This window comes from Solanum stenotomum, chromosome 6 (assembly GCF_019186545.1).
Source record: "Solanum stenotomum isolate F172 chromosome 6, ASM1918654v1, whole genome shotgun sequence".
Classification (NCBI taxonomy): domain Eukaryota; kingdom Viridiplantae; phylum Streptophyta; class Magnoliopsida; order Solanales; family Solanaceae; genus Solanum; species Solanum stenotomum.
This window is the reverse complement of record NC_064287.1, coordinates 60,502,639-60,524,832: the sequence shown is the minus strand read 5'-3', so window position 1 is coordinate 60,524,832 and position 22,194 is coordinate 60,502,639. Positions and strand designations below refer to the sequence as shown.

General features: G+C 29.4%; 3 protein-coding genes and 1 non-coding gene across 7 annotated transcripts in view; 3 read left to right on the top strand and 1 right to left on the bottom strand.

Annotated features, from left to right (window-relative positions):
• The first annotated feature begins 652 nt into the window (after window positions 1-652).
• LOC125866661 (protein FLOWERING LOCUS T-like) lies at window positions 653-22,194 on the top strand. 3 transcript variants are annotated; one of them, XM_049546970.1, is made up of 4 exons: window positions 653-888; window positions 1,333-1,394; window positions 1,774-1,814; window positions 21,953-22,188. In XM_049546970.1, exons 1-4 carry the CDS (start codon window positions 697-699, stop codon window positions 22,183-22,185), a joined length of 528 nt encoding a protein of 175 aa, XP_049402927.1. In that variant the 5' UTR covers window positions 653-696; the 3' UTR covers window positions 22,186-22,188. The 3 variants fall into 3 exon arrangements, with proteins under 3 accessions (XP_049402927.1, XP_049402925.1, XP_049402924.1); XM_049546968.1 differs by lacking the exon at window positions 1,774-1,814 and adding an exon at window positions 20,173-20,213 and having other exon boundaries at window positions 663-888; XM_049546967.1 differs by lacking the exons at window positions 653-888; window positions 1,333-1,394; window positions 1,774-1,814 and adding exons at window positions 18,962-19,266; window positions 19,738-19,799; window positions 20,173-20,213 and having other exon boundaries at window positions 21,953-22,194.
• On the top strand, window positions 13,045-14,907 carry LOC125866628 (organic cation/carnitine transporter 3-like). Its single transcript, XM_049546924.1, has 2 exons — window positions 13,045-13,836; window positions 14,211-14,907. The coding sequence occupies exons 1-2, from the start codon at window positions 13,045-13,047 to the stop codon at window positions 14,862-14,864; spliced, it is 1,446 nt and encodes a 481-aa protein (XP_049402881.1). The 3' UTR covers window positions 14,865-14,907.
• TRNAK-UUU (transfer RNA lysine (anticodon UUU)) lies at window positions 15,825-15,896 on the top strand. Its single transcript has one exon. It is a non-coding gene; the product is annotated as a tRNA-Lys (tRNA).
• Window positions 16,206-22,194, bottom strand: part of LOC125866635 (E3 ubiquitin-protein ligase RGLG4) — a 24,745-nt gene continuing 18,756 nt past the window's right edge. The window contains exons 10-11 of one of the 2 annotated variants that reach the window (XM_049546932.1): window positions 16,598-16,654; window positions 16,209-16,354 (exon numbers count right to left, since the gene is read on the bottom strand). In XM_049546932.1, the coding sequence (XP_049402889.1) occupies window positions 16,271-16,354; window positions 16,598-16,654 (141 nt within the window). In that variant the 3' untranslated portion in view covers window positions 16,209-16,270. Of the gene's footprint in view, window positions 16,355-16,597; window positions 16,655-22,194 lie in introns of both variants that reach the window. The other variant, XM_049546933.1, reaches the window with a different exon arrangement.

The window sequence follows — 22,194 nt, the reverse complement described above, 5'->3', positions numbered from 1 at the left end:
CATGAAAGACAATAACCAAAAAGGGACAAAAGTGGTTAATATAATTTGTTTTTTTTTGGTTTTTATTTTTTAAAACCCGAAACCAAACCAAAAAATCAAACAAAGTAATTTATTAATCCAAAACCAATCCAAAAATCCAAAAAACCAATCCAATTAAAAATTCGGCTTGATTTGGTTTGGTTATTCGGTTTAATCCGAATAGTGCACACCCCTAACTGAGGGTCTATTGGAAACAATCTCTCTATCTCGCGAGGATAGGGGTAAGTTCTACGTATATCTTACCCTCTCCAAATTTCAGTAGTAGAATTACACTAAGTATAAAAATTGTTGTTATTATTGTTTGAGTTGAAGATGAAGTTTTGTTTGATTATACTTTTTCCGAAGGAGAGAAAGATATTTTATTTGGAATTATAAATATAGAGTTGGGAAACATGTTATAAATTCGGAATCCAACTTACAAGTGGAATTTGAAATTTTCACGACCAGTCAACCACTGATTCTCAAATAAAGTAAAAAATTATTCCAAAAACAAATAAATATTTTTTTTTATGACCAAATGTGTCCTCAAGAGCATATGAAAGCTCTCTACTCATGATGAGTATAAATAACAAGAGCTAGCTAGCTTCTCTACTCATAAATTACCATCCATCTTATGTAATAAACAAAAATTGAGCTTATTATAATTGAGAAAAAAATATGCCAAGAGATCCTCTAATAGTTTCTGGAGTTGTTGGAGATGTTGTTGATCCATTCACAAGGTGTGTAGACTTTGGTGTGGTTTACAACAATAGGGTGGTCTACAATGGATGTGCCTTGAGGCCTTCACAAGTTGTCAATCAACCTAGGGTTGACATTGGTGGAGATGATCTTCGCATTTTTTACACTCTGGTAAACTCATAATTCTATTTTATATGATATATATATTTTTCTTTATAATACATTTTAATATCTCTAGCTGATTAGACTTGTTTAAGCAATTCACGTAATTGTTGACCTTTTGTCAATTAACTATGAATAGAAGATTAAAAGCGCAATATGTGCAAAGGCTTCTAATTATGTGAATTTATGCAAGTTTTAATTTTAATTCACAAGCTAAGTACTTGTTTTATAGTTTTTATTTGAATTTGATAACTCATAACATACTATTTATAATAATAACAAATGTTATAACATGTATGTTTAATATTGCAAGCTTGAAGATATACTATATTTTTAAAATACTATAGGTCTAATCAAACAATGTTTATACTTAATGGTGTCTAGGTTATTTCATTTTTTATTTTCCTAATTTTGAATTTCAAGATATTTGAAACGTTCTTCTCTATTTGAAAGATTATGGTGGATCCTGATGCTCCAAACCCTAGCAATCCAAACCTGAGGGAATATTTGCACTGGTAAGTCGTTTAGCTTATAAATATTCATTTTGTTCCTTATATATAGTTCTTCGTCCAGAGGACGACGTCAATGAAACAACTATTATATATACTTCTTATTTCTCTCAAATCAATCGTCAATAGAGAAGACAAAATGTGTGTGAGCTTATATAAGATCTAAGGAAAGTGTTATTTCATAAAAATGATACTTTCTGATGCACAAATTAATCAAATTTCAAATAAGTACCAAATATCGAATGCAAACATAAAAAAGAACTAGGATCGATGACAGATAATTTATATTTAACAAAAAATATTTTATCAATCCCCCTCCCCCCCACCCCCCTCCAAACATTTTTTTTTATTTATAATAATGTTTAATACATTATTTTTTTGATAGGCTGGTCACAGATATCCCAGCAACCACAGGGGCAACCTTTGGTAAGTGTTCTTACATTATTACCTAATGGCTCACAATTAGGTAGTGACAGAGCAAGAAATTTAAATATATATGATATTCACGCTACATTGTCTCCACGTCACTACATTTTCAATGTAAGACGCTTAGTAATCTACTAGATACATGACTCGGTGCTAGCATGAGACTCAATATATGTTATTTTTTTTAAAATTTATGTGGTACTCCGTTCGCTCCATATTAATTGATTACTTTTCATTTTGCACGGTACTGAAGAAATTATAAGTAAGAAAATAACTTTACTAATTCAACCCTTAAAAAACTGTATGAGAATTTTACAAATAAATGTGACACTTTCAAAAGGAATTAATGACAAGGGTAATATAGGAAAATTTTAAATAATGTTTTGTTGATTTAGTAAGGTGGTCAACTAATATGAGTCAACTATTTTAGAATAATAGTCAATTAATATGGGACGGAGGGAATATCATAGAACTTGAAAAGTTAGCCAAATTTTTATATGATTTTAAAAAGATTTTAAGTTGTTAGTACTTTTTATATAATTTTTAAAATAATATATATTACTCTCTTTGTTTCAATTTACGTGGCATATATAGAATTTCAAAAATTAAACATTTTTTTAATGTCTTTTAAATATACTAATTATTAAATATCGTACTTAATAGAATATTTTTAGCGTAATTTATATATCATATATGTTACTTCTCCTGTCCCAATTTATGTAGCACTAATAGATTTTTTTAGAATCAAGTGATTTTTTATATTTTAAATTGTTAATTTTGTGATTTATAAATTGGTATCAATTGAATTTCGAGAGCCAATTTTTCTTTTTTTTTAGAACTTTTAAATATTTAAGTTGTTAATTAATGTGATTTATAGTGTTATTTATATTTATACAATTTTCAGATATATAACAAACTTAAAAAAAGGCATAATTTTTTCAATATTTGATAAACAAATAAAGTAATTAACATTTTAAGAAATGATTTTGCCATAAAAAATAAAATGAAAGAAGTTATGAGGTATAAATAAAGAAAAGGAAATAAAGTTGCTATTCAAAATATGAAGTGGGTCCTATATAATATGCATTAATATATAGAGGGAAAGTGGAGAAAAGAATGGCCCACATGCATGGAAATTAGGCAAATTTTGCGGTTGAGAAGCAAAATGCAGAAGGGCTTTTACGTTCCAAATTTAAAAAGTATAATTACAAAATTGCTAAGTATAATATTATTTAAGCATTAATTATTTAAGCATTAACATTAGAAAAGTATTAAAAATCGACAATATTACCCTTGGCTAGGGAAGCAAGCATGTCAACAAACAACTGCTTCCATAGCCTCTTATATATAGTAGTAATAATAATAAAATACAACTTGTATCATCATCAAAAACCATCCCAACTCCCAAACCCCCACCCCCCCCACCCCCCACCCCATCACCACCAAAATTCACTTGTATGTCACTATTGCTCAAACTGTGGATTTGAATCACTGCTTCTCTCTTATTAACATAAGCGAGTCTATCATTATCCTAAATTAATCTATAGCATTTCATCGAAATATATCTTGTCTTTTCACCTTAGTGGTAGTACTCTCATACATTGTTAGTCCTATAGGCCCAATTATGACTACTAAAAAAAAGAGATTAGAAACATAAAATCAAACAAAATAGTATGCATATAAAATAAATTACCCATTTAATGTTCCTAAATTAGCCCAAACTTTATATTTCATGATTGAAATAAAGAAATTATGCATATTAAATGTATTTGCTACTAAACTCAAACTCTCGTTAAATACAGGCAATGAAGTTGTACACTATGAGAGCCCACGACCCTCGATGGGAATCCATCGTTATATTTTCGTGTTGTTCCAGCAATTGGGCCGCGAGGCCATCAATGCGCCGGACATAATCGATTCTCGTCAAAATTTCAACACAAGAGACTTTGCAAGGTTTCACAATCTAGGTTTGCCTGTTGCTGCTATTTACTTCAATTGCAATAGGGAAGGTGGTACCGGTGGTCGTCGCCTATAAATCACCCCCCGCCTTGGGGTGCAGTCCGTTCTCAAACTCTGTGTCAATGTCAGATGTTTTGTGTACCGGATTTTCCTTTTCTAATATTATTATTACTATATATAGATAGTATATATGAGTTGATTTTGTCTGATAGTCATTCAACTAATTGTTTATTAACTCAGAAAGTCATCTTTCTTTTGTTGAAGAAAATTGAAATTATGAGATAGTAACTATTATAGTTGAGTGATCATCTGAAAGAATCAACCGTAATATATAATGTGTATGTATATATATATATATATATACACCCAAAAAATAAAGTCTTGTTTGTTAGTATATATATCTATATATATGTGTTTTATATTTTATTACTGAATTTTAATTTGTATGTATACGAGTCTACATGTAAAAGTGTAGATATATTTATTATATCTATTTGATAAAGTTTGGGTTTATTATAATAGAATTATTATAATTCAATTTTTTGCGTTGTATATTAGGCATCTATTTAATTTTCTCCTTTGTCAATTTAAAGGCTTTGATTAATGTTTTTAGGAGGTTTTTATGAGACTTTAGAGGTTATGTATCTCAAAAAGAGGCAAATCCAAAAACAAACGAATATTAAATTTTTTGCGTTGGGAGTCTTTCGGAAAGAGCTTCTCTAGGGGTAAGATATTGTGAATCAAGCCAACTATATGAGGACTTATGAGTTAAAAATGGTGAATGAGACTGATTCAGTTTTAACTATTGGGCTGAGTAAAATATTAAGGAGTTTTTATTTGGGATTCAAACCTAATTACCATTTGTTAAAAAAAAGTAGGAGTTAGAAAGAACGATTATGCAAATTGTTATGGAGTATATGTATTTCGTTATTCCTTTTCTCTAAGTTCTAGTTCTCATCTCTTTTTTCTATCTGTGTTCTTCAATCTCCCTTTTGATTTTTAAATTCTTTTGTAATTCCAATTACGAGTTAGTAAAATATATCTATTTGTCGTTTGAGTTTAATTTGCATTGATCTAGTTATTGAGTTTATTTCATAAGATTCACGTACATTCTACTTTCTCGATAGATCATATGCGAAATTTCACCGAATGTATTGTTGTTGTTGTTGAAAAGAATATCAAATTACAAGATACATATTCACAAGCCTAATAATTCCATTTTTATGTTTTTTGGTTTCCGCCGGATGTTTTTATAAATTTTTTTAAATTCTAAAGACTTGAAATCGAGATATTTGATTAAGGATGCAGAAATCTCAACTATTCCATCACAATTCAGGTTGATCCTAATCATTTAAGTTGTTAGATCATCAATTTAACTATTTATGGAGCCCTTTAATTTATTCCGAAAAATATATATTATATGTACATTCTAGATCGAACTAGACAACGAGGATTTCCAAAGTAATATGAGATGAAAAGTGTTAAGTTCATCTTGTCTTATATACTCACCTATCCTAATTTACGTGACACATATTTTTCTTTTTAGTTGGTTTTGAAAAAAAGTACATTTTTATATTTGGTATCAATTTAACTTAAAATACACATTTTATCTTTAATGAGATAATTTATAGTCACAAAAATATCTATGACATATTTTAGATCATAATTTTTTTTTAAATCTTTCTTAAACTCCGTAGCGAGTCTAACAACAATAACATATTCAGTGAAATCTTACAAAGTGAGGTAATTTGGAGAAGGTAGAGTGTACACAATCCTTATCAATACCTCGCTAAGTTAGAGAGGTTGTTCTCGAAAGACCCTTAACTCAAGCAAATCAAAACAATAATTAAAATAAAAATGATAGTGGAGAGAAACATGTCAACTAATAGCAAATCAATGCAGAATATACATACAAAGAAACCGTAACAACAAGGTACGATCACCTAAGCACAACAAACCATAGATAATCCGTATCGAATCAAACAACATCACTTAAATTATGACGATGAAAATAACTAAAATATTTATACAAAGAAACCGTAACAACAACAAAAACAAGATATGATTACCTAAACACTATAAATCATAGATGATTTGTATCGAATCAAACAACATGATCACTTAAATTAACACGATGAAAATGACTAAAATATATATACGAAGAAAATGTAATAACAACAACAACAAGGTATGATCACATAAACACAATAAATCATAAATGATCCGAATCGAATCAAACAACATCACTTAAATTTACACACTGAAAAAATAACTAAAATATATCACTACTAAAAAACTGTCAAAAATTAAAGAGACGGAAACAAGCGCCTTTTTTGGCCAAAAGCGACGGAAAAGCGACACAATCAATCTCGTCGCTTTTTGGCTTGGCGCTTTTCCAAAAGCGACGGACTGTGTCACTTTTGGTTTTTTTTAAAATAATATTTTTTTTGAAGAATGCTAAGCTGGCCGTCGCTTTTTTTTTTTTGTAATTTTAAAGAAGAGACGAAGTCCGTCGCTTTAATTAATTTTTAATTTTTTTAGAATCTTGAAAAGCGACGGACAATGAGATGCCGTCCGTCGCTTTTTTGGAAATAAAAATTTGAAAAATGTAGAAAAGCGATGAACTAAAGGACCCTGTCCGTCGTTTTTCTGGGTTTCAAAAAAAATAAAATCAAAAAAAGCGATGGACTAAAGGACCCTGTCCGTCGCTTTTTTGGGTTTTAAATAAATTAAATTCAAAAAAGCGACGGACAAAACCACCCTGTCCATCGCTTTTTCTGCAATAGTTTCTGCTGCCCACCTGCAAAAGCAATTTAATTCAATTCAATTCAGCCCAATCAAACACAAAACATTATAAAGAAGCTACACAAAATATAAAACAACAAACTTATATTAACGTTCAAAAATATTTAAATCACAATTTAAAGGCTTATAAAGTCTTTCAAAATTCGTTTCAAAATTACAAAAAAATCGTTTCAAAATTACAAATAGTTCATAAAGACTATATTTTATCAAGATTTCTAAAGTTCAACATAATAATTAGTTCATAAATTCTATAAATCAAGATTTCTAAAGTTTAAAATCATACAATAATTCAAGATTTCTAAAATTTACAACTTAAAGTTCTAAAATCCCACAACAATTCAAGATTTCTAAAGTTCACAACCTAAAGTTCTAAAATCCTATAATAATTCAAGATTTCTAAAGTTTACAACCTAAAGTTCTAAAATCCCACAATAATGGTTCTCTAAAGTTCACAACTTAAAGTTCTAAAATCCTACAAAAATTCAAGTTTTCTAAAATTCATAACTTAAATTTCTAAAATTCTACAATAATTCAAGATTTCTAACGTTTCACAACCTAAAGTTCTAAAATCCTACAAAAATTCAAGTTCTCTAAAGTTCACAACTTAAAGTTCTAAATCCTACAATAATTCAAGATTTCTAATGTTCACAATCTTATAAAGTTCTAAAATCCTACAAAAATTCAAGTTCTCTAAAGTTCACAACTTTAAGTTCTAAAATCCCACAACAATTCAAGATTTCTAAAGTTTACAACCTAAAGTTCTAAAATCCTAAAATAATTCAAGATTTCTAAAGTTCACAACCTAAAGTTCTAAAATCTCACAATAATTCAAGTTCTCTAAAGTTCACAATTTAAAGTTTTAAAATCCTACAAAAATTCAAGTTCTCTAAAATTCACAACTTAAAGTTCTAAAATTCTAGAATAATTCAAGATATCTAACGTTTCACAACCTAAAAATCTAAAATCCTATAAAAATCAAGTTCTCTAAGGTTCACAACTTAAAGTTCTAAAATCCTACAATAATTCAAGATTCTTAACGTTCACAACCTTATTAAGTTCTAAAATCCTACAAAAATTCAAGTTCTCTAAAGTTCACACCTTTAAGTTCTAAAATCCTACAATAATTCAAGATTTCTAAAGTTCTAAAATCCTACAATAATTCAAGATTTCTAAAGTTCACAACCTAAAGTTTAAAATCCTACAATAATTCAAGACTTCTAAAGTTCACAACTTAAAGTTCTAAAATCTCATAATTCAAGATTTCTAAAGTTCATAACCTAAAGTTCTAAAATCCTACAATAATTCAAGATTTCTAAAGTTCACAACCTAATTAAAGCTCTAAAATCCTACAAAAATTCAAGTTCATATCTAATTTCTAGAATTTCTAAGTTCAAGAATTTCCAAGTTCAAGAATTTCTAAGTTCAAGAGTATAATTCAAGTAACCCAATTTTCAACAAAAATATACTAATTAATACATATAAGCACAAATACAATGGCAAATTGAAAAATTCAACTAATCTCTAACTTCTAGCTTCTAATTATTTGTTAGTTCTAACTTCTAATACTTAATTTACAATCATATTGAAAAATCCTCAATTTTTCTAACTTCAACTTTCAAACTTACTAAATTCAAATACTTCTAAGTTGGAAAATTCAACTAATCTAGTTTCAACTTTCATATACTATCCAATATTTTTCTAACTTCAAAGTAATCTAACTTTCATATACAATTGAATATTTTTCTAACTTCAACCGTCAAACATACTAAATTCAAGAATTTCAAAGTTGGAAAATGCAACTAATCTAACTTCTAATTTTTAATTATTTGTTAGTTCTATCTTCTAATACTCAATTCACAATCATATTAAAATAAACCCCAATTTAGAAGAAAACCCTAAACTAAAAAATCCCCAATTCTCTACCTAACTAACAATAATCAAATATACAAATTAACAATTGAATAACACAATTCATCAAACTAATTAAAACAATATACTAATTTATAACAAATCAAATATTACTAGAATTGAAAAAAACTAAAATTAAACCCTAACCTTAACAAGCTAAGGAAAAGAGGTAGTGGGGACGACGGGTGGCAGTGCCGACGGGGCAAAGCAGCGACGGGACTAATGCTCAAGGAGAGAAGGGCAACGGCGCAACAATTTGGTTTTAGAGAGAAGGGAGAGAAGAGAGAAGAGAGAGAAAGAGAGATGGGAAAATGGGGGGAAAGCCCACTTTTTGGTTCAACATAATTTAAAAAAAGCGATGGATAGCGTCTTTTTGTCCGTCGCTTTTTTAAAAATATTTGACCAAAATTTTGACTAAAAAGCGATGGACTGAGAGACACTGTCCGTCGCTTTTTAAAAATGTTTGACTAGATAGTTTGACCAAAAAGCGACGGACTAAGAGATGCCGTCCGTCGCTTTTAAAAAAAACGAATTAATAAAATAAAATAAATTAAAAACGACGGACAACGTGGTTATTGTTTAATTTATAAATAATTATTTTTATTAAAAAGCGACGGATGACATCTCTATATATATTAAATAAATAATTATTAATTATATATATATTTAGCGCAACAATCCGCAAAAAAAAGCGTCGGACTAAGAGATGCCGTCCGTCGCTTTTTGTAAAATAATTTTAAATAATTATTTTTATTAAAAAGCGACGGACAGTGTGGCAAATGACGTCGCTTTTTGGAGCGACGCAGTCCGTCACTTTTCTGTCCGTCGTTTTTTGGTAGTGTATAAACAAAAAAACCGTAACAACAATAAAAACAAGGTACGATTACCTAAACTCTATAAATCATAGATAATCTATATCAAATAAAACAACATCACTTAAATTAACACGATGAAAATAACTAAAATATATATACAAAGAAATTGTAATAATAACAACAAGAAGAAGGTATGATCACATAAACACAATAAATCATAAATGATCCTTATCGAATCAAACAATATCACTTAAATTAAAACGATGAAAATAAATAAAATATATATACAAAATAACCGGAACAACAACAACAACAACAATAAAATATAATTATCTAAATACAATCAGTCATAAATTATTCGTATCGAATCAACACTTCACTTAAATTAAGACAATAAAATATAATTGGTGTGCACTTGCAGTCTAAATTGACTTATTTTTATTGTTATCCTAAATAAAAACGCCAAATATGCCAACTCAATCCTAGTGTATCACTAGAAGATTAATTATAATCTATTTATTTGTTAGTTTTATTTTTCATCAAAACTATGGTACGTGAGAAAAATAGGGGCGGATTCAACGTGTTACGAAAACTTAATTGCTAGCATCCTGTCTATTTTATCTTTTTCTCGGGTCGTTTGATAGAGTATATTAAAAATAATAATATATGTAGTATTAGTTGGCTCTTGATGTATTCCTTTTCTTTATTTCTTAAAGTTTTTTTTCCTTATTAAGTGTTTGATATTTATATTAAGACTTAACTAAATTTAAATTTACATCGAAATTTTTTATGTTGAGAGTAAAACGCTAGCTCAAGAAGGCCACCACAATCCTTATTGGTTTATTTCTTTTTTAAAAAATTGTTTTCTACTCAGTGTTAAATAAGGGGGGTGTTCGGTTCTTCAATTTGATTTTATGAAATATTGGTTCGATTTTTTGATTTTCGGTTTTAGAAAAATATGCACCACATACCAGCAAAACTAATTCGGTTTGATTTAGTTCAGTGTTTTTTAAATTGGTTTTTCGGTGCGAAAGAAAAATAAAACGAGGACAAAATAAAATTAAAGTATAAGATACTTAATTAGAATTTAAAACTATGTTAAGAAATGATGTGTCTCGCTAGGAACACTTATTACGCTAACTATAAGACTATATTTGTCTTTTTCAAGAACATTGTGTCTCCAACTATTTTTCAAAAAAAACAAGGATGAAGATGAGTTCCTTTACATAATGTACATCCATAAAAATATGTTTGGGTTCCTCTTGGGAATTAATATTTGAAGTTAAATATTGAATTGTACATTTGTTGCTACTTAATTTTTATTTTTTTTAATAAAAGTACAGTTCTTCAGTGCACCAAAATTCTGAGACCCTTACATCGAATCGACGAACTGAACTTTCAAAAAAAATAACATCGACATCGAACAGAAAAACCGAAGAACCGAATTAGTTTGGTTCGATTCGATTTTTCGATTTTCTGATATTTAGTTCCACCACTAATGTTAAATGCTCATATTAGAGTCCAATCAAATTTAAACTCGTACTAAAAAATTCTATATTAAGAGTAAACACTTGTGAAAAAAAGACTCCGCCACAATTCTTGTTGGTCTATTTCGTCTCTCAAGTCTTTTCAACAATGTGAATGTTTTAAGGACCATTTTTTCTTAATTAGGTAGTTTCTATAACAATTTTTTTTTTAATCTTTTCACAATCATCTAATTTCATGTTACTATTGTCATTTAACTTGGAATGGATTAATTACAAAGATATAATATGTAACTTGTTCCCATGGATACAGAAAATACGTGTTCTTTTAGAACAATGAATTAATACAATGTAATATTTCCTTCGTTTTAATTAATTTATTTTTTTAGTTCATTTCAAAAGTATGATATCTCTTTTTTGGTAATTTTCAAATTCAAATTTTCATGTTTAAGACCAACAAAATAAAAAATGTTTTACCATATTCTATATATTTTTAGTTTAAAATCGTAGAATTATATATATCAACAAATGCTTACCCGAGGCATAAAAGAAGCATTTTCTACGAGATCCCGAAACCACCAACCACCCCGACCTAATTCATGATAGACCCACCAACTTCTGGCAAAATGCCTACGGTTAAAAACCATCGACATGCCAAGATCCAATATCCTTCTTTAATCAATAAAATATTAATTTTCTATTTTATTACATAAAAGGATTTATTGTTATCTAAATGAGAATTAGTGATGTATTACAATATTTTTGTTAGAAAAAGATGTGTTTTAATAGAAAAGAAATAATACATTTATTTAGAAAAAAAAACATTTTAACCCAAAAGTAACAATAAGAACATGATTTTGGATCAGATTATTAATTTAAAACATTTATCTTCAAGTTTACATAATTTAAAATTTTTTTTTATCCTTTACTGTTTGAAGGATCAAGTCCAATCAGATCCTTGTCATTCACACATGATATCAATGTGATATGATCCTTCAAGAATACAAATTAATAAATTTATGAAAGAGAAAATACAAAATTACCCATCAAACTTGTACTCTTTTTTGAAGTAGACACCTAAAGTTTGCGGGTCCTATTACCCCATCCAACCATTTTCAACAATTTTAAATACGTTATTTTTACAATATTTGCAATCTCATAATCCGTGCGTGTGTTTCCCCCTAAATAAAATAATATTTTTTTATTTTTCTTACTTGTTTAATAGTGGGTCGGGTAAAATCCTGACCCACTCACATTTTAACCCTTAAACTTTTTTAGAAAAATTCATGTTCATCTTTTCCAATTCCCTTTCCCAATTCTTTCGATTTACTTCACTTCAAAAGAATTTTTTTCTGAATTTCTTTGTAAATATATATTTATGTAAGTTTTGTGTGTTATTTTTTTAGTGTTTTGACTGTTTATTTAGTGTTTGATTTCAATTTTTTCCCCAAAAATTAATTTAATCCTTTTTAGCTTTGTGGGTATTCCGAAATTAAGACTAGCTTTGAGTTCTATAAGTGAATTTCACATTTTTTTTGAATTTGTATGAGTAGATACTTTGATATTTTTGATCTTGGGAAACTATATGAACGGAAATGGGTTCAAATTTCTTTGTTGAAAGGTAAATTAGGTGCTAAATTGATCAAGTATTATTTCGTTGTTAAGTACATTTTTCTTATAAAAGACCTTAAGATGGATTGCTAAAACTTGATGATAGAGTATACAGTAAAGAAATTTGCTTCGTGTGGTAAAAAACCAATTTTTGCTGTTGAGAAAAGCTCTCAACAGCCATTAATGGTGGTTTGGGGAAGAAGAAATGTGGGACTCTTTTCACTTTGATTTAACAATGCCATGTGTTAGTTTTCCATTGGTTTGGGGCTGCAATTTTACCCTTTCACGCGCTTTTGTAGCGTGAAATCACAATTGCCATGAAAATGGGTTAAAATGACGTATTTATTGTGGATTTAAATGGTTTCGTGGGGTAATAAGACCTCTACAAACTTAAGGTGTTTCTTCAAAAAAGAGCCTAAATTTGATGGGATAATTATGTATTTTCTCTTTATGAAATTATCTAAATGTTGAATACCAGCAAATCATAGTTGTACTGGTATATATTGTCTAGCCTAATTTGTGGGACCTCAATTAAATAAAAACTAAAATGCAACTAGTGTTTTTTTTCTTCATATATAAACTAAGTTCTCAAGGTGCTCAAAATCCATACACACTTTTAATTTGTATACACAAATTCAAAAAAATAAAATGAGTGATCAATCATATGAATCATTATTATTAAATCGAAAAAATACATCGAAAACGCTCGATGAAACTATAGAAAGGTGCATTGGTGAATTTGGATGGGCACAATTGTTACAATCCGTCCTCGTATCTCTATCGTGGGTTTTTGATGCACAACAAACATTTATTAGTGTCTTTGCCGACACACATGCCGTTAATGAATGGTCGTTACAAAAGCAAGGTGTGAGTTCAGTTCTCAGTGGATTACCAGCGTCTTCATTTTTCATAGGTTGTCTTATTGGAGGTTTAGTATTATCCACTTTGGCTGACACAAAACTTGGACGAAAAAACATGTTGGTTTTTTCATGTCTTGTCATGTCAGTTGCCGGAACCATAACATCAATTTCAACAAATATTTGGATTTACTCATTTTTGAGATTTTTGAGTGGATTTGGAAGGGCTACTATTGGGACTTGTGCACTTGTTTTGTCAACAGAGTTAGTAGGAAATCAATGGCGTGGACAAGTTGGTATAATTGGTTTTGTTTGTTTTACTATTGGTTTTCTATCATTGCCAATTATTGCTTTTTTGAATAAAGAGTCTTCATGGAGAGTGTTGTATTTGTGGACATGTCTTCCAACAATTTTGTACTCAATTTTGGTACATTTTTTGGTTTGTGAATCACCAAGATGGCTTTATGTAAGAGGGAACAAAGAGGAATTTGTGTCAACTTTGAAAAGTATTACAACAAGGAGTAGCTTGACATTGAGCTTCTTTGGCTCCTTTTTTGAATTTGAAGATCAAGAACATGATAATGTAAGTTATTACTCCCTCGATCTGTTTCAGTTTGTTTGTTTTACTTTCCTTTTTAAGTCCTTTTAAAAAAGAATGTCGCTTTTTACGTCCAATATTCTATCTTAATTAACTATTACCAAATGTTTGTTGAAACACACATCATGAACTATCAGTTGTTCCATTTTCCTACTTGAAATATCATTGTCGTTCTGGTATAGAAAAAGAGAACAACTAATAGTTGAAGTGTGTTTGGATAAATAATTGGTAAGATTTCAAACCTGTCTCTATTTTCTTTTTTTGTGCTTAAACTATATATTTGAGCAAGTTAAATATATCGTCATTGTATGAACCTTTTACATGTTGTAGCAAGTAACTTATCTTATTTTCTAATACAGAACTTGAACGAGTCATCAACAATCAATCTCTACTCAGCTATCAAGATGTTGATCGAAAAAAAATGGGCTTTCAGACGACTTATATCGGTTATGTTGGTTGGTTTTGGTATACGAATGGTATATTATGGGATGCCATTAGGTGTTGGAAATTTACCTTTTAATCTATACCTAAGTGTTACACTTAATGCACTATCAGAATTGCCAGCATCAATAGTAACATTTTTCCTAATTGGAAAAATAACTAGGAAAAAATCACTATTAGTATTTGCTATGTTAAGTGGAATATGTAGTATAGGTTGTGTACTAGTACAAAATGATGATTTTAAAGTGTTACAAATGGGGTTTGAACTTTTTTCATTTTTTAGTGCATGTACTTGTTTTAATGTTTTGTTAATTTACACTGTGGAATTGTTTCCGACATGTGTTAGAAATTCAGCAGTGTCAATGGTGAGACAAGCATTGGTTCTTGGTGGTGCAATTAGTCCAATGTTAGTAGCTTTTGGGAGGAAAAATAGATGGTTTTCTTATGGAGTTTTTGGGATTTGTATAGCAATTTGTGGATTGTTTGTGTTGTGTTTGCCAGAAACTAAAGGAAGGACATTGAGTGATACTATGGATGAAGAGGAGTACAAGGAAAGTGTATTTGTTTGCTAATCAATGTTGTAAAAGTATGGCATTTTTTTCAATAAAATTTTGAGTTGAGGGTCTATCAGATTCAGTCTTTCTATCCCACAAAGGTTTGTGTACATCTCATTCACCCCAGACTCCACTTATGGAATCATATTGAGTTTGTTCTTGTTAATAATTTTGGATCAAGGATCTGTCAGATTCAGTCTTTCTACCCCACAAAGGTAGAGGTTAAGTCTGCGTACACCTGACTAACCCCAGACTCCACTTATGGAATCACACTGAGTTTGTTCTTGTTGTTGACAATTTTTAAATAAATTTTGAGTTGAAGGTCTATCAGATTTAGTCTCTCTATCCCACAAAAAGGTAGATGTTAAGTCTACGTACACCTCGCTCCGTCACTCAACCCCATACTCCATTTATTAACATTGAGTTTGTTCTTGTTGTTTGACAAATTTTTAATAAAATTTTGTGTCGAAAGTCTATCAGATTCAGTCTCTCTATCTCGCAAAGATAGAGGTTAAGTCTTCATACACCCCATTCAACCCGAGACTCCACTTATAAAATCACACTAGATTTATTCTTTGTTGTTGACATTTTTCAATAATAAAAAATTATACCATGTGATTAGAAAATGACAAGATTGTTGCTTTGTTTATAGAGGAGCTTTGCTGGTTTTGGAAGGTGGACTATTGTTTTACTACAATCGATCATAAGTTTTAACTATACTTTATTTGTATATCAAATGTCAATCTTGCTTTCGTTCATAAACTCCATGCTTCAGTTAAACACAATCAAGAAAATAAAATTTTTATTCATAAAATAACGCAAATTAATTGTGTACAATTAAATGGATTATGCAATCAAACTGAAAATATGGAAAATATTTAGATCTCTAATACAACTTGATTTATTGAATTATCTTATCTAAAACTCGTTAATAACAATATATTATAATATTAATTAAGAATCATAATAATCAATGAAGCCGTCTTAGCTCAGTGGTAGAGCGCGTGGCTTTTAACCACGTGGTCGTGGGTTCGATCCCCACAGACGGCGATATGATTTTTATGAACATATATCGATTTTTAAATAACTTAGTAGAATTTCTCTTTTTTGTTGACAATTAGGACGAAAATTTTCATCCTTTGTCAACTTATCTTTTCACTATGGTGAATATAATTTTCTTGGATTATGAAAAAAAAAATGTTCTACATATTTTAGCATACAAGATAATAGAGTTGTAATAACTAATATATATTAACAATGAACAAAATAGATATTTATTATTTTAAAATTAAGGTAAGTTATCTACTACAATAAGTAAAAATAACGTGATAATGTAAAAATTCTTTAAATTATTGACATAAACAAAGTTAAACTCGAGAAATATACACACATATTTACATACACGGATCATTTAAGTTGCTATTTTAAGTGTATAACCGGATACGACTAGTTATTTGTCTACGACAAATGGGACAATCTGACACTCTTGGACCACATTCTCTGCAGGTCTGCATTCAATTGATCAGAAATTCATTAACACCATATAAATAGCGAGTTGAATTCTCATATGGTGACTTGACTAATAGTTATTATCTCAAAAAGTTACTTTGTTTGTTGAAGAAGAATGGAATCAAGATAAAACGTGAATTTATGAGATAATAACTGTTAGTTGGGTGACATATATGAGAAATCAATGGAGGAGAGAAATGAAAATCATCCTATAAATTGAATAGTAGAGAAAAGGACCTCACCATATGTCCACAACCAAAAGCCATATCCTTAGTACCAGTTAGACAAACTGGCCAAGCCTTCATTGTGAACAAAGAAAAAAAAAAAGATAAATTGTCCAAACACTCAATTAGCGACAACACATCTAGCGTATTTCCACGAGTGGGGTTTGAGGAGGGAAGTGTATACGCAGATCGTATCCCTACCTTGAAAGGTAGAGAGGTTGTTTCTACTAGACCCTCGGCTCAAGGAGAAGCATTTCAAAGCAGTTCGAAAAAAGAAAATAACGGAAGTGAAGAAGCTATGGCAAAATAGTACTAAACAAAGCATGACACAACATTCTTAAAAGTAATAGTAAATACAACAAAATAAAACAAGAAGAAACAATAAATAGTAACAGAACTCGAATAACAAGAAACTAATACTTAACCACCTAGTACTCTTCTACCCTAATCCGTTCTATCACTCAATTACCTCACAAAAAGAGAAATGACATGTTGAACATGAGAAGCACCAAAGACAGTATAAAAATCTCAACGTTCTTATTATTAAGTGGAAACATGAATCAAAATTTCGCCTTACCTGTCCTTTTTCTATACAAGAAAATTACAAAATGAGTAACAAGTACAATGAAGACAGTTATAGAGTGTAAGGATTAATTTCAATAGCATTAGTGATATTGCAGCAAAGTTTGTTTTCTCACACAATATCCATCAGGACATTTATATTTGCTTTACTTGAGTCGAGGGTCTAATGGAAACAGTCTCTCTACCTTCACAATGTAGGGGCAAGGTTTGCATATATCATATCCTCCCCAGACCCCACAAGTAACGGAAACAGTACTTACTACTGTCACTTAGTAAGTACTCTGTGTTTTTACTTTTTTACTTTTTAGAGAGACCACTTAAGTAGCTATGAATAATCCAAGAAAATGTTTGGTCCTTTACCCTTTCTTGTCATGTCTCATGTCTCCATGTGGTTTATTATAACGGTTCGATAGACGTTATGATTATAGTGATCCTCCTATTTAAAAACTTTGAACGATTAATAAAGCAAATGAAGAAAAATAATAATAATAATATGGATTAATAATAATAATATGGATAGGAAAATATCTATGTACAATTTAATTTATGTCAAAAATATTGGGCTCAGTTGATCCGTCAAAATCTTTACTTGATTCTCCTCTTTACAGCTCAACAATTAGGAAATATGGTTTCCCCTTAAAGAGAAACTTCAAAAAGATATAGATTCCTATTATGGTAAAGAAACCTTTGGCCATAGAAATCAAATATTTTTCATTTTGTTTGAAGATTTTCAAATCGAGATGGAATCAGCGTTTGGACATGCGATTTACGCTGATTCCATCTCATCATTCCATATCATGAGATGTGATTCCATATTCTCCAAAAACCATGATATGAAATTATATCATGATTTGAGATATTTTAATACAAAAATTGATCCACGAGTTTATATTTTGTTAAAACAACCCCACATTTATATCTACTAACCATTTATTTCATATGTAAATAAAATTTATAATCACATCATTACTTTTTAAAATTTATTATTCTCACCGACATAAAATTTATTATTCTCACCAACATATAGCTAGTCACTTTAACTCACACCAACCGATTGTTAAAGTGATGAAATGTTTATGGTTTATGAGCATGGAAATATAGTTGCGGATGATATTGACCAACAAATGGCTCAAAGTAACAATGTTGGTTCGTCTTCTCTGTCACGTGATCAAGAAATGCAAGTTCAACGTGAGGATATTGTCCGTACTATGTGGGAGGATTATATTAAAGACTAGTACACTACAATTTATGTTCAATTTTTTTTTTATTAAATTAAAGTTAGATGAAACAATTACTTAAGTAGAGAACAAATAGCTTTGTAATAATTTATTATGCGATTTTATAAAATTTTTGTTTATTTGATAAGATTGAATAAACAATTGGGGCTATTTTAATAGTTTTACAACTCATGAGATTTTTATGTTTATGAGAAAGTATACAACACAAAAATTCCATATCGCATGTCCAAACAAAACTTCAATTTCATCTCATGATTCCATATCATGATACCATATCGCATGGCCAAACGGGCCCTATACATATTGTTGTTATTATTGTTTGAGTTGAAGATGAAGTTTTGTTTGATTATACTTTTTCCGAAGGAGAGAAAGACATTTTATTTGGAATTATAAATATAAAGTTGGGAAACATGTTATAAGTTCGGAATCCAACTTACAAGTGAAATTTGAAATTTTCACGACCAATCAACCACTGATTCTCAAATAAAGTAAAAAATTATTCCAAAAACAAATAAATATTTTTTTTTATGACCAAATGTGTCCTCAAGAGCATATGAAAGCTCTCTACTCATGATGAGTATAAATAACAAGAGCTAGCTAGCTTCTCTACTCATAAAATATCATCCATCTCATGTAATAAACAAAAATTGAATTTATTATAATTGAGAAAAAAATATGCCAAGAGATCCTCTAATAGTTTCTGGAGTTGTTGGAGATGTTGTTGATCCATTCACAAGGTGTGTAGACTTTGGTGTGGTTTACAACAATAGGGTGGTCTACAATGGATGTGCCTTGAGGCCTTCACAAGTTGTCAATCAACCTAGGGTTGACATTGGTGGAGACGATCTTCGCAATTTTTACACTCTGGTAAACTCATAATTCTATTTTATATATATATATATATATATATATATATTTTATTTTTTATTTTTTCTATTTAATACATTTTAATATCTCTGGCTGATTAGAATTGTTTAAGCAATTCACGTAATTGTTGACCTTTTGTCAATTAATTATAAATAGAGGATCAAAAGCGCAATATGTGCAAAGGCTTCTAATTATGTGAATTTATGCAAGTTCTAATTTTAATTCACAAGCTAAGTACTTGTTTTTATAGTTTTTATTTGAATTTGAGAACTCATAACATACTATTTATAATAATAAAAATGGTTATAACATGTATGTTTAATATTGCAAGCTTGAAGATATACTATATTTTAAAAGTACTATAGGTCTAATCAAACAATGTTTATATTTAATGGTGTCTAGGTTATTTCGTTTTTTATTTTCCTAATTTTGGATTTCAAGATATTTAAAACGTTCTTCTCTTTTTAAAAGATTATGGTGGATCCTGATGCTCCAAACCCTAGCAATCCAAACCTGAGGGAATATTTGCACTGGTAAGTCGTTTAGCTTATAAATATTCATTTTGTTCCTTATATATAGTTCTTCGTCCAGAGGACGACGTCAATGAAACAACTATTATATATACTTCTTATTTCTCTCAAATCAATCGTCAATAGAGAAGACAAAATGTGTGTGAGCTTATATAAGATCTAAGGAAAGTGTTATTTATAAAAATGATACTTTTTGATGCACAAATTAATCAAATTTCAAATAAGTACCAAATATCGGATGCAAACATAAAAAAAATTAGGATCGATGACACATAATTTATATTTAACAAAAAATATTTTATCAATCCCCACCCCCACCCTTCCAAACCTTTTTTTTATATATATAATAATGTTTAATACATTATTTTTTTGATAGGCTGGTCACAGATATCCCAGCAACCACAGGGGCAACCTTTGGTAAGTGTTCTTACATTATTACCTAATGGCTCACAATTAGGTAGTGACGGAGCAAGAAATTTAAATATATATTATATTCACGCTACGTTGTATCCATGTCACTACATTTTCAATGTAAGACGCTTAGTAATATACTAGATGCATGACTCAGTGTCAGCACGGAATTCAATATATGTTATATTTTTAAAAAATTATGTGGTACTCCATTCACTCCATATTAATTGATTACTTTTTATTTTGCACGGTATTGAAGAAATTATAAGTAAGAAAATAACTTTACTAATTTAACCCTTAAAAAACTGTGTGAGAATTTTACAAACAAATGTGACACTTTCAAAAGGAATTAATGACAAGGGTAATATAGGAAAATTTTAAATAATGTTTTATTGATTTAGTAAGGTGATCAACTAATATGAGACAATTATTTTTAGAATAATAGTCAATTAGCATGGGACGGAGGGACTATCATTGAACTTGAAAAGTTTGCCAAATTTCTATATGATTTTAAAAAGATTTTAAGTTGTTAGTACTTTTTATATGATTTTAAAATAATATATATCACTCTCTTTGTTTCAATTTTCGTGGCATATATAGAATTTCAAAAATTAACCATTTTTTTATGTCTTTTAAATATACTAAATTATTAAATATTGTACTTTATAGAATCTTTTTAGCGTAATTTTCATATCATATATGTTATTTCTCCTATTCCAATTTATGTAGCACTAATATATTTTTTTAGAATCAAGTGATTTTTTATATTTTAAATTGTCAATTTTGTGATTTATAAATTGGTACCAATTGAATTTCGAGAGTCAATATTTAAGTTGTTAATTATTGTGATTTATAGTATTGTTTATATTTATATAATTTTCAGATATATAACAAACTTAAAGAAAGATATAATTTTTCAATATTTGATAAACAAATAAAGTAATTAACATTTTAAGAAATGATTTTTCCATAAAAAATAAAATGAAAGAAGTTATGAGGTAGAAATAAAGAGAAGGAAGTAAAGTTGCTATTCAAAATATGAAGTGGGACCTATATAATATGTATGCATTAATATATAGAGGGAAAGTGGAGAAAAGAATGGCCCACATGCATGGAAATTAAGCAAATTTTGCGGTTGAGAATCAAAATGCAGAAGGGCTTTTACGTTCCAAATTTAAAAAGTACAATTACAAAATTGCTAAGTACAATATTATTTAAGCATTAACAGTAGAAAAGTATTAAAAATCGACAATATTACCCTTGGCTAGGGAAGCAAGCATGTCGACGAACAACTGCTTCCATAACCTCTTATATATAATAGTAATAATAATAAAATACAACTTGTATCATCATCAAAAACCATCCCAACTCCCAAACCCTGCCCCCACCCATCACCACCAAAATTCACTATTGCTCACACTGTGGATTTGAATCACTGCTTCTCTCTTATTAACATAAGCAAGTCTATCATTATCCTAGATTAATCCATAGCATTTCATTGAAATATATCTGTCTTTTCACCTTAGTGGTAGTACTCCCATACATTGTTAGTACTATAGGCCCAATTATGACTACTAAAAAAGAGAGACTAGAAACATAAAATCAAACAAAATAGTATGCATATAAAATAAATTACCCCTCTAATGTTTCTAAATTAGTCCAAACTTTATATTTCATGATTGAAATAAAGAAATTACGCGTATTAAATGTATTTGCTACTAAACTCAAACTCTCGTTATATACAGGCAATGAAGTTGTACACTACGAGAGCCCACGACCCTCGATGGGAATCCATCGTTATATTTTCGTGTTGTTCCAGCAATTGGGCCGCGAGGCCATCAATGCGCCGGACATAATCGATTCTCGTCAAAATTTCAACACAAGAGACTTTGCAAGGTTTCACAATCTAGGTTTGCCTGTTGCTGCTATTTACTTCAATTGCAATAGGGAAGGTGGTACCGGTGGTCGTCGCCTATAAATCACCCCC